The 12,810-nt window shown below is 57.0% G+C and overlaps 1 protein-coding gene across 3 annotated transcripts in view; it reads right to left on the bottom strand.

Moving 5' to 3' along the window:
- LOC138172908 (zinc finger protein 585A-like) overlaps window positions 1–10,316 on the bottom strand; it is a 28,971-nt gene extending 18,655 nt beyond the window's left edge. The window contains exons 1-4 of one of the 3 annotated variants that reach the window (XM_069102745.1): window positions 10,216–10,306; window positions 9,930–9,971; window positions 9,038–9,128; window positions 7,838–7,935 (exon numbers count right to left, since the gene is read on the bottom strand). In XM_069102745.1, coding sequence (XP_068958846.1) covers window positions 7,838–7,935; window positions 9,038–9,071 — 132 coding nt within the window. In that variant the 5' untranslated portion in view covers window positions 9,072–9,128; window positions 9,930–9,971; window positions 10,216–10,306. Of the gene's footprint in view, window positions 1–7,837; window positions 7,936–9,037; window positions 9,129–9,496; window positions 9,638–9,929; window positions 9,972–10,215 lie in introns of those variants that run through there. The other 2 variants (XM_069102744.1, XM_069102746.1) reach the window with 2 other exon arrangements.
- Between the last annotated feature and the right edge of the window lie 2,494 nt (window positions 10,317–12,810).

Here is a 12,810-nt window from a genome sequence, read left to right as displayed (position 1 = left end):
TGCCTCATCTCTGGTAGACTTCATCTTTACAGTATCTCTCCAACAGCTCCCCTTTTCCCCTCTGACTCTGCCCCCACCCCACGCACAGGCCCTCCCCTCACACCTGGACTACTGTGATAGCTATTGTGGGTCTGCCTGCCTCCACTCTCTCCACAAAGTGATTTTCCTAAAGCACAGGTCTGATCATGTCATTGCCCCTACTCAATAAATTCCAGTGGCTCCCTACCATCCAAGATTCAATATAAAATGCTATGCTTGGCATTCAAAGCCCTTCATAAGCTTCCTCCTCCTCTGACGCTGGCCTCTGGTTCATGCCCATCTTTCAGCTCTGGGAATTCTTGCTGGCCATCCCTCAGGCTTGGAATGCTCTTCCTCCCCCACCTCAATTATTAACCTCCCTGGCTTCTTTCAAGTTCCAACTAAAATCCCACCTTCTCCAGGAAGTTTCCCCCATGACCCTGAAGCCCAGGGCCTTCCCTCTGTTCTTTATTTGTGTTTTGTCCTACACAGGGCTTGTCTGTCCAGGGTCATTTACATGTTGTCTATTTGATTAGATGGTAAGCTTCTCAAAGGCAGGGGCTGTTTTTTCCCTCTTGTTGTATCCCCAGCACGTGGCCCAGTGCCTGGCACATAGTATAGTGCTTAACAAAATGCCTGATCAGCCTATCTGTTGCTGGATAGTAAATTTGTGGAAAGGAGTAAGGTGTAAAAAGGCTGGAAGGATAGGAGAGGATCAGGCTATGAAGGGATGATGCGCCAAAGGGAGGACTTTCTAAGGGAGTCCCTGGAGTCAGGGGTGGGGTGGGGTGTGTGTGAGTATGTGTGTATGTGGGAAGGGGGAGGGGAGGAAAGACTGCAGTAGGGAGAGACCTGAGGCAGGACACCAATGAGGGCAGGCTGCTGTGGCGGACCAGACTCTACTCTCAAACCAAGTGCTGAAAAGACCATGGATCTGACGGCTACAAGGTAGCCTGGGGGCCCTAAGGGGGTGCTCACCCCGTCCACCTTGGCTCCTCTTCACAAGCTGAAGACACCCTGAAACAGCACGGACCTGTATGTCCTCGGAGCTCAGCTGGACCCTCCCTGAAGTCAGACAATCTTTTCCCAGCTCCCTATCCCAAACCTCTCCTCTCCCCAGTCTCAGGGTGAGACTTGGACTATTTGCCAGAGCACGGCAAGGTGGCCATTTGCTGGGGGCTCCCCCTCTCTCCACATCTTATGGCTCTCCTCCAGGATTTCATAAAGACACTCCTCTCTTCCCAGCTTCGTGCTGCCACAAATCTGCTTGAGTCTGTACATGCTCAGGAGATCCTGCCGTCCCTTCTCAGTTCAGGTCTTTGGAAAAGCTGTCTGCACTTAGCACGTTTACTCCCTCCTCAGATTCTCTTCTCAACCCTTGGAAGCCTGGCTTCTGACCTCATGCCTCCATTAGGCTCTTTCTTTGGTCTTCACCCTTCCAGACCTTTCTGCATCAAGGTCCCACCCATCCACCTGGGGCATCCCCCCAGGTGTCTCTCCTGAAGCCCCCTGTCTACTCTCTCCAGCCTCTCTCACTGGGGACCCCAACCTTGTCATGGTCATAAGGAAGAGATCTCTCACACTTGCCATGTCTCAAGCAAAGCTCATCACCTTCCCCCTTGCCACATGTTGCTACTGTATGCACGGGCGAGCGCGCACACACGCCCCTCTCCTCTCTCCTACCTCCTAGCCTTCGCCCTGGTGGCTCCCACACCTGGAACAAACAGCTCCCTAAATTCCTGGTTCCCTTCAAGATTCCGGTCACTGCCACCTCCCTGGCAGGCCCAGGTCTTCTAAAGGCCTAGATGCACTCCTGCTGTCACCTCTGCTGGAATGTGCGCTCTCTGAGGGCAGGGGCTGCCTGGCCATTGTGCTAGGCAGCCAGCAGGCACCACAGCGTCTAGAGTGCTGGCCGAGGAGTCAGAAAGACCTGAGCTCTAATCCAGATCTGATCCTTATCTGATCTAGATCTGATCCTGAGATCTAATCAGATACTAGCTGGGTGACCCTGGGCAGGCCATATGGCCACTGACTCAGTTTTCTCACCTGTACCTCCTCCCCAGGGCTGTAGTCTATCAAAGCTTACAAGCTAGCTATTCTTACGATAACAATTATCGTTAGGTCAGTCACCCAGCATGGACTGAGCTCCTATGGTGTTCCAGGTGCAGGGATAAGCTCTGGGGATATAAAAAAGGCCAAAAAAACCCCAACCCAGCAGCACCCCGGCCCCCCACCTCCAAGGGGGAAGAGAACACAAGCAGGACAAAGGGGAATGGCTGGCCCCAGGAAGGCTCTGGGGCGGGGCTGGGCTGTGCTGAGGAGGCTTCTGGGAGAAGGCCGGATCTTAGCTGGGGCCTAAATGCAGAAGAGGGGCAGGGTTCCAGGTGGAGGTGCGGGAGAAGCTGGGGGTAGGGGTGGGGGCAGGCAGTAGGGAGCCGCTGCAGCTATAGACAGGTCTGCTTCCCTTTTTCTTTCTCTTTCTGCTGGTCACCACCCTAGGAAGGTGACTCCTTCCTCTCGGTCCAGAGCTGGGAAGGAGGGGGAGGGGGACCGCAGCATCCCCAAGGGCGCAGAAGACTAAGTAAGGAGGGGGCGTGTTCTCGGGTTCAGAGGGCGCCCTGGAGGGGGATGAAGAAGGATCACCAAAGGATGGAAAAGGAGCTAAGGAAAGGGGGGCCTGGCACACAGTAGGAGCCTAATCAATGTCTCCTGAGCACTCCCTGAACCAGGCCCGCCCTGCTGAGCCCCCTCCCCCGGCCGGCAGCCCCTCAGTGTGCAGCGGGTCACTGAGCGCTGCCGGGCCCTCTGGGGGCTCACCCTTCAGCTGTCACAGGGCCCTTCCGGGTTCCCAGGGACCCTGGCCGGTGAGCACTGTATTCCCCAATGCCCCGGAGCCTGCGGCCAAAGGGAGGCCGAGGGATGCCCCCAAAGTTCCCGGCCAGGAGCCCAGCTGGAGCTGGCTCTAAGTGCTGGCGGAGGGCGCAGCGAGGGACAGGAGGGGGGCAGAGGGTGCTGGGACAAACAAGCAAAGAACCCACAGAAACTAACGCATTCCAGAGGCGGCCCCTCCCCTAAACCAAACCATCCAGGATCCAGGACCCAGCTCCCAGGCCGGATGCACGCACACACAACGGGCACACACACGGCCCACCACGCCTATGCACACTTGGCTCCTGCCTACCCCCCACACGCCGGAGGCTGGGCTCAGGGATGGCCGACAAGACAAGTCCTAAAAAGGGTCCCAAGGAGCAGGGGGGGCTGTGCCACCTCCCCCCACATCCCACACGAGCTGCCAGGGGCCGGCGCGGGAGGGTCAGGGACATGGCATGGGAAGGACCCCCCCCCACTCCTGCTGGCCCCTCACTGAGCCCGATGATGGGGGATTGGGCAGCCCCCCATGGTCATCTTCTGGGCTTCCCGTCAGTGACCCTTCAGTCAGGGGTCTCCAACCTTGTCCTATGGCACAGATCCCTCCTCCCCATCCTGGAAAACGCCTCAGAATGATGAGGTTAAAGCACCGCATTACAAAGGAAAGCAACGGTAGGGAACAGTTGAAATGTTTAATTTTTAAAGCATTTAATATTTTAAAACCGTGCCCCTCCCATTCACAGATCCTGGGGGGGACGTGGCCGCTCCCACACCCGAAGGAGCGCACCAACTGCACCAACCGCAAAGGATTCCCAGTGTGTCTGCACCAGTCACTCCCTGACCCTCCACAAGCCCAGCCTACATGTCTCCATGTTCTCTCTGAGAAAATACCGTGTTTTCCCGATAATAACACACTGTCATTAATTTTTTTGGACAGAAAAACACCAGAGGGCTTATTTTCAGGGCCGGGCTTATTTTAATGAACATTGACAGCAATTTTAATAAACAGGTAAACGTGAACAAAAAAATGTACCTTTATTCAATAAGCAAATCACTGGGGAAGAACAGGATGACGCGCTGACTGCTGCAGCTCTGATTGGATGCAGCTCAGAGCGCGGTGTGCGTTTCGGGGGGGGAGACGGTGCATACAGAGGGTACCATAATGTAGCGTGTAGCGCAGGGGATCACCTCACCACAGTAGCAATCTCAATAGGGCTTATTTTCGGGGGAGGGCTTATTTTAGAGGAATCTTACACAGTAAGGGGAGGGCTTATTTTCGGGATAGGTCTTATTATCGGGGAAACACGGTAGGAACCCACAAACCGTCCTGTCCTGTGAGGCCGGCCTTCCAGCCCCTTCTTCAGGCCAGCAATGCAGTGACAGGCAGCAATCAAGTGCCTTCACTGGGGTGGCGAGGTGGCCCTGGAGTCAGGAGGACCTGAGTTCAAATCTGCCTTCAGACACTTAACACAAAACTAGCTGCTGACCTTGGGCAAGCCACTTAACCCCAACTGCCCTGCATTCCCGCCTCCGAAAAAAAAGTGTCTTCACAAACAGGTCCTGCCCCCTGCCTCTGAGAACAACAGGCCTGCCACACATGGATGAGGGCAGCTGGCAATCCTGGCGTCCAGGGCGCCTTCCTCCCACCTGTGGAGCTGCTCGGAATACCCTCAGCTGCATCGCTAACAACGGAGCTGGAGGAAGGAAACCCCAGAGGCCAGCCTGCATTGTCCAACAAAGGGGGGAAACCCCTGGGCTGGGTTTAAAACCCAATCACCCAATGAAGGGTATAGAGAGACCCCCCCCAAAAGACCAAGGACATGCATGAGGTGACGTTGCCACAAATGACACGCTCAACCAGACCGAGGGAGGCTGGGGGAGGCTGGGGGACGACGGGGCAAAGGGGGATCCATGAGGAAGAAGAGGATGCCCCCCGGGTTCAACCCTCCAACACTAAAAGGGGTGTCCGTGTAAGGAATTCAGAAGGGGGGGAGCTCACACTCACTCTGAGGGGTGGAGGGCAGAGATCTCCAAGGTGAGTGGATGAAGGGGGAGGGGCCCTCAGGCAGGAGGGACTGGCAGGTAAAACTGAAGGATGAGGGAGAGGATGGGACCCAAGGCGAGAGGTCACTTCTCCCCAGAGGGACTGAGCTCAAAGCCTGCACGAAACTCCTTGTTTGAGATCAGCTGAGAGGAGGGAGAAGCAACCCGCCCCCCCATGGCACCCAGCAGACCCAGGAATCACCCCACTTGCTGAGTAAATCATCCCCAGAAGTAAGAGCAAAAAACCCACTTGTACCAAGATTCAAAGCCTCAAACGTGAAGATGGAGGAAGCCAAGGCCCCGTCTAGTGGCCCAGCATCATCCTCCAGCTGAGGTCTGGGGCCCCCCTCCCACCCAGAGCATTTTCCTTTCTTTTCTCCAGCCTGTCCCTGGACCCAACACCAGGCTCCCTGTCCCTCTCCTTGGGGATTTCCATCCTCTCCAGACCAGGAGAAGTAACTAGGCCTTGCTTCAGCATCAGCTCCTGAGACAGTGGAGACTCTCTGGCCATAGCAATTCAGGGAGTAAAGAGGTCTCCAGGGACGCTGGACGCTGGGCAGCCCTTTCTGCTGAGGACAGAGGGCGCTCCCCACACACCCCAGGGCAGTCACCTCATCAGACCCCACATGCGGTGTCCTGCATTTTCCATGGCCTCACACAATGCCTGGCACGTAGGAGGTACCTGACAGGTATTAATGAACAATTACTGATCCTTCTGCTCTGGCGGGTCTCGCTAAACATGCACTTAGGAGGCACAGCCAAGATGGCGGGGACTATGCGGCAACCCAACTGAATGCTGCCAACATTTCCCTTCAAAAACTTTGCAATAATGCCTCAAATCAAATCCAGGAGAAGCAGAGCCAAGAACACTTCAGGGTGAGGTATTTTTCTAGCCCAGGACACCTTCGGAGGTTGGCACAGAGGCCTGTGACCCCAGGAAGGGCTGGCCGGGAGTGCACAGGGCGGCAGCACCAGTGGAAGGTCTTTCAAGTGGTGGCAGCAGCTTCAGGAGCTCTCACACAGAGGCAGTGAGGGGGTCAGACAACTGGTCAGGGCCAAGCTGGTATTGGGCGCAGGCCCCTGCCACACTGCCCACATGCAGTTCTGGGTTGCAGTCCCAGAGCCAAAAGGGGCACTTGTGGTCAGTCATAAAGGGCCCTTCTTGGGTAAAGACCAGAGGGCAGACCAGGAAAGCAGTGACTACACCTCTCCCCTAATCACATCACCCAAGAAGGACCAAAAACTTACAGACCCCCTCCAAATGAGCTCCAAAGACAACAGCACAAAAAGCCTGAAGCTTTGGACAATGCCCTTCTCTGAAGAGGTGAAGAGAGCCCAAATTTAATGTAAAGTTCAAAGTCAAGAAATAGGCCAGAACACCAAGCCAACAACAACAACAAAAAGAACCCAACCACAAAAAACTACTCCAGTGACAGAGATCAAGATACAATCTCAGAAGAAAATGATATAAAAACATCTATGATTAAAAGCCTCAAAAAAAAAAAAGCTAATTGGACATGAGCCCAATAAGAATTCCTGAAAGAGAAAGAAAAAATGAGAGTGGTAGAAAAAAATTAGATAAAGAAATGACAGTGATAAAAAAAATTATGAAAAAAGAATTAACAACTTGGTAAAAGAGGCATAAAAAACAGTCTTAAAAAAGAAGTGAGCAAGGAGAAACTGCTAACTCCATGAAATATCAAAAAAATCAGTCAAAAGAATGAAAAAAATAGAAAAAATTGTGAACTATGTGATTGAAAAAACAAATGCCCTAGAAATAGATCAAGGAGAGAGGATTTAAAAATGACTGGACTACCTGAAAGCCCTGATGGAAGAGAGTCAGGGCATCATCTTTCAGGAAATTATCAAGGAAAATGGCCCTGATATCCCAGAGGGCCACAGAGGCACTGGAAGCTCACTCTTGGGAAGTGGTTGACACTTAGCTTAGGGTCAAAAGGAGGGGAAGGGGTGGTGACAAAAGGGAGGGTGGCATAAAGCTCTTCTGCATGACTTCACAAGCACAACTGATGTCATATTGCTGTGGGGAGGGGAAGAAGGGAGAACTCCAAATAAAAAAGGTGAAAAAGAAAAAGAAAAAATTTATTTTAAAAAACCCTGAAAAACAGAAACAAAGCCCGCACTTAGAGACTGCCGCCCAGGGCCCTACAGGAGAGCCCTGTGAGTCTCTGCAGGACCTGCTGCTCCCAACAGAGCGAGGGAGATGAGAGTGCAGGGGCCCAGCAGTGGCTGGAGCTGAGACCAGAGCAGGGAGGACGCTGCTGCCCGACTCCTGACCAGGCCGGCACCTCACCACCTCCCACACCAGACAAGGGAAGCCCAGGAGCCCACCGCCCAAACCCAGGGGGGCCTGGGGAAGTCCTGGGCACAGAAACCCCAACATCCAAGGTCACATCCTTACAAAATCCAACCGGGAGGGGAGGAGAAGGGAACACGCCTAATCAAACCAGAGATTTCTAAAGAAAGGCCTGGGGTTCTGCACCCACGTGGGCTGCCTCTCCTCACTACAATGGCAGCCACCTCTCATGCAGGTAACAAGCTGGCATCTGCACAGTGCCTACTGTGTGCCAGGGGCCTCACACCAGGCCTCTTCCTGCCCTGCGCAGGGAGGTGGCCTGGGCCAGCTGCTGGCACCACCCGCTGGAGGAAATCACTCCAGCCCTGCTCAGACAGGAAGAGCTGGGTTTGAATCCTGTTCTGTCCACTCACACCTGTGATGACGCTGTATCGATGCTAAGAACAACACGCCAGTCCTGAGGATCAAGTGAGACCACCAGAGTGGGTACAGGGCCCGGCAGGACCCAGGCTCTGGGCCAGGAGGCCTCCTCCCCCAGGACAGGCCTCCAGAGGCCGTCCCTCCCCACCTGGGCCCCCGAGGCCCCACACTGACCTGGAGAGTGGCTGCCAGCAGCTCGGATTGCCTGGCCTCCTCTGGGACCTCCCTGATGCTCCTCTCTTGGCAGAAGGCAGTGTCTTGGAAGGGCAGAGCTGGGGGGAGGAAGGCTGAGCTTGAGAGAGGCTCCCCTGAGGAGGGCCTGTGGTGGCAGGCTGCCAGGGACCAAGGCCTGACCTTCCCTGCATCTGCTCTGGGGGTCCCTGCACAGCACTAAGGGTCTCCACAACCTAGCAAGTCCCTCCTCCCTCCACAGAATCAGGAGCTCCAGCTGACTTGGGCCGGGCCCAGCCCCTCCCACTGCACCTTTACTTTACAGTCTAGGGAGCAGGCAGGGAAGGGGGCTCCCCAAGCTTGCTCCTGGCCCCCCACTTCAGGCAGTGGGACCTGGGGGTGCTGCCACTCTACCCAAAGGTGCCCCGGTTGAGAGGACAGAACACGGCTGGGTCAGGGTGAAGGGTCTCCTACCCCTATTTAAGTCTGGCCAATGGAGGTCTCAGCCCAAGACTACCCAGTGCCAGCTCTGACTTGGCTGCACCCAGGCCTCCTGTGCAAAGGGAAGCATGCAAGGGAGAAGGCGTGGGCCCCCAGAACGGGCCTCTGAACTCTGGGGGCGGGGCGGGTAAAGCTCCAGGAGCGTGACAGAAGGTGGAAGACCCAATGACCCCAGCTCAGCTCAGAGCCACCCCAAAGGCTGGCCTTCTCCGGAGCCCCCAGGGGGCACAGAGGGGCCATCACCAGGCCAGTGGCTGACCCTGCCTGGCCGCAGTGACCGGCCTCCGACCCACTGGGCTGCTTGCCACCAGACCGTGGCTGGGCCCTCTGGGGAGTCTCTGAAGACGGGCCCTTCTCTGGACACCCCCAGGGGAGGGCAGGGGCCAGTGGGAGCCGGGCTCACGGTCACCCTAGAGGTCCACTCAGACCCCGGGGCCTGTTCTCTCTGCTCACCCTGGGCTTGTGGGGTGATTTTCTGGGTCCCAAACATAACATCTGGGATTTGTCCCTGCTAAGTTACACTGAGTGCACCCCCAGCCCAGCCTGTCCTGTGTCCTTAGGACACAGGCTGGGTCCTCCAGAGCTCTTCCTCTGGGCCTGGCAGCTCTCCTCCTTCATCCAGGCACTACGCTGCCTGGTCATCTCCCACCTCCACGCTGCGCAGGGCCCCTACCAGGCGTGCCGCCCCCCATCCCTGCTCACCTCTGTCCTCCAGCCTCAGGGCCAAATCCTCCATGGTCACCCCCGCAGAGGAGCGTCCCAGGGCCAGGAAGCGATCAGCAGCGAGGCTCTCCTGCCGAGGAGAGAAAGAGGTTAGGATCAGCGGGATGAAGAGGAGCCAGGGGCCCTGATGGACCAGAGTGGGGAGGGGCACTGCCCTCTAAGGCTGGCACGGGGGAGGGGCGCTGCCCCCTGGGGCTGGCACGGGGGAGGGGCGCTGCCCCCTGGGGCTGGCACGGGGAGGAGGGGCGCTGCCCTCTAGGGCTGGCAGGGGGGGAGGGGCGCTGCCCTCTAGGGCTGGCATGGGGGGAGGGGCGCTGCCCTCTAGGGCTGGCATGAGCGGAGGGGTGCTGGCAAAGGCCAGAGGCAGGAAAGGCTGGGGTGGGGGTGGGCGCTCAGGAGCCACAGGAGCTTCTGGAGCGGGGGCAGTGTCCCTCGGACCTCTCTGGGGGGCCGGGGCTGGAGGTCGCAGGGGCGGGGCCCGGTCAGGTGGGGAGGGGGCAGCCGAGTGGCCGTGTCTGGCCCGAGCCTGTTCTCGGCCTCTGGCTCCTTCCAAAGCGGCTCCTCCGCCCCCACCCTGCGAGCCGAGTGCGCCTGCGCACACCCATCCCCCCGTAGCACCGTTCCCACCGCGCATCGCGGCCGCCACTCTCAGAAGAACAAAGGCCTGAGCGCCGCAGGGGGGATTGCGCCTGCGCACCACAGGGCCCGGAACTACACCTCCCAGAATGCCGAGGGGGCGCAGGACAAAAGCCTTAGGGCGGTGCCTGGGATGTATTGCGGTCGCGCATCGGGAAATTATGCCCTTCCCAGCCCCTTCCCCAACCCCCAACTACACTTCCCGGGGTACCACCAAGCCCAGGGCTGTACTTACAGGATGAAAAAGCCTTCGGGCGGGACCCAGGAGGTACTGCGCCTGCGCAGAATGGCCCCTCTAACTACATTTCCCAGAATGCCGCTGCTTACAGTCCCACCCCATGCCCCCCCCCCCCCCCCCCGCCCCCGCGCCGCTCACAGAAGCCCCGCCCGCAGAGCCCCCCCCCTCCCCGCCTCGGGCCGGGTCCGGGCCAGAGGCAGGCCGCACCCTTCCGCTGAGGTCGTGCGGGGAACGGCGAGCATCCCGCTCTCCGTCCCGTTCCGTCTCTCCGCTAGTCACTTACCCGTCGTCGCGCTGCCCGCTTACCCGCCCGCCACAGAACAGAACAGCAACACTGGCCCACACCTCTCCGCGCCTGCGCGCCGCCCTTGGCCGGGAACTACGTTTCCCAGCGGGTAGCGCGAGCGGGCCGGAGTTTGTTGCGGGCCGCTGACGCGGAGGGGATGTGCTTGGGCATGCCGGGAGGTGTAGTCTTGGTGCCCTCAGAAGCGGCTGGCGCGGCGAAGCCGGAGCAGAGTAGCGTGCCCCGCTCTGGGCGGGCGGAGGAGGTGCAGGGCTGAGCGCGGAGCGCGGAGCGGCCGCCCGGCCTTGGAAGGCGCTCGGAGGGAGGCTTGCGTCCAGATGAAAGGGACCTAAAGCCCCAGCCCCCCAGCGCCTTCAGGGGCCAGGCGGTGCCTCGGGCACGTCGGCTGGCGCCCTCTTCTTTCCTTAAGCCACGTGCTTTGCCTTCGAGGTCCAAGCCGCGGTGCACGCGCGCCCTGCCCGCAGCGGGGCTTCCAGGCTGCTGGGGAGGCAGGAGGGGCCCCCGAGAGGGCGCCTCGGAGGACGCCAGGGGCCCCGAGGGCGGAGGGCACAGCCGGAGAGGGGAGAGGGGGGCGGGCGCCCTGCGAGAGGCTCTCCCTGGAAAGCGAGGTGTGGGGTCTTCCTGGGGTTGAGGTCGTGGTCCGGAGCGGGGAGCGCCAGGCCGTGGGCACAGAGGCCGCCGGCCGGGCAGCGAGCACAGACAAGGCCAAAGGCCGGCGCCGCCCTCCAGGAGCTTCCGATCCCGCAGGAGAGACCCGTGCGAGGGGAGGCCGTGGCATCGCTGTGCATCGGCCCGCGAGTGAGCCTGATGGACGGACTGGTGAGGCTGGCTGGCAGGGCTGTGAAGTTGTGCAGAGGCTTCCGCGTCAGCATATTATGAAGTAAGTCTGAGGCAACGAGGATTCCTCTTGTGCAAATCCAAAGAAACAACATGCCTCCTGGCCCCCAGTCCAGCAAAAGCAGCCTCGAGGGGAATTACTTTGGGAAATCTTCCAATACAGATAAGATTTCCCAAATGTCGATGAAAGAGATTCCCATCTCCTGTCTAAGCACTGAGGGCGGCAACATGCAAACAAGTGGGGCAGCCTTGATTTCACCCTGAAGAAGATGCATCAGGGGCAGAGGCTTGGTAACAGCCCACCAACAGACATCAGCCAGAAGGATCTGAGCTCAAAGTTGCAGTCATTCAGTGAGTCCTGCCTTCCCGCAGAGCCCCAGACAGTTGCTACCTCACCCTTGACTCCTCAGCCCAAGCTGACATCCTTTGGGAGCTCCCGGACAGGTATCTCCTCCCCACTGTTAGTCCTTGTCCAAGGAACTCACAGTCTGTCCCCTCCGGCTGACGGCTGCCCAGAACATCACCCTTTCTCATGAGAAGGTCAGATCCCCAAACCTGAACTCTGGAACTCCGAGCTTGGCCACTGGTAATTTGGGATGGCTCAAAAGCCAGAGTCACCAGCCTGGGCCTCCTGGGGCATTTTTCTACAGGTTATCTCTCAGCCCCCCCCCTCCCCCCTCCTGCTACCATAGGCTAAGCTAGAAGAATCCTCTCTAAAGAAGCCTGGTATCTAAAGCACTGGCCCTGGAGTCAGAAGGACCCGAGTTTGGAGCAGGAGGACCCCAGTTCGGTCTGGGCCTCAGACACAACACCCACACACACACAAAACTAGCTGTGTAACCTTGGGCAAGTAAGTTTCTTAACCCCAATTGCCCTCCAAAAAGGCCAAAAAAAAAAAAAAAGCCCAGTATCTAACTTCCTCAGAAGCTATGGGCACCACTCTGGATTCCTGACACAAGGAAGGGGCATAAATATGACCCTCAAGCCTGAAACTCGGGCTTCTGTCCTCCCAGCCCTCTGCCTAACACCAGCCCATGCTCTGCTCTCTTTTACACTATGGGTTTTCCTTTCCTGATCCCCCAACAACCCTGGGTCAGGATAGTAAGTGTCTGAGGCTAGATTTGAACTCAGGTCTTCCTGACTTCATGCCTGGTGCTGATTTGTGGGATGGTTCCAAGTAGTCACACTTTCATCAATAAAAGAGAGGAAAGAAATTGAATTGGATACCCATCTAGCAACAAACTAGGAAAAGAACAAATGAAAGTCAGCCATTAAACACCAAAATTAAAATCCTGAAGATTAAATAAGAGGACAATGAAGTTGGTTTAATAAGTCAAAGTGGAAGCTTCCTTTTTAAAAAGAACACAATAAATTAGACAGCTTAGTTTAAAAAAATTAATTTCTAAATATTGAAAATGAAATAAGCTGAATGAGGAGAATGAGGCCCAGCAGAGGCCTGCTCTGTGCCTGCTTCCTTCTTTTTGTTTGGTCTTCTTTTAGGTCCCGGTTATGTCCATTTTCCTTTTCCCCTTTTCTTTCTTCTTTTCAGATCGTTAAATACAAAACCATTTCCAACATCTCCTCCTTGTTTATGGGGCCCTTCCAAATCCTAGGGCCATTTCTGTCTTCTTCCCTGATCCAGCTGTAACCACTGCATCATTGTCCAGTCTCTCCTGATGGCTTGGGTTTTGCCTGAATTTCTTAGGTTTCTCTTCACTCCTGCCTTCATATTCCAAT

Source organism: Petaurus breviceps, unplaced genomic scaffold, assembly GCF_028583685.1.
Source record: "Petaurus breviceps papuanus isolate PSGF00001 unplaced genomic scaffold, PetGlider_PUasm1.0 555, whole genome shotgun sequence".
Lineage (NCBI taxonomy): Eukaryota > Metazoa > Chordata > Mammalia > Diprotodontia > Petauridae > Petaurus > Petaurus breviceps.
This window is presented reverse-complemented; position numbering and strand designations above follow the sequence as displayed.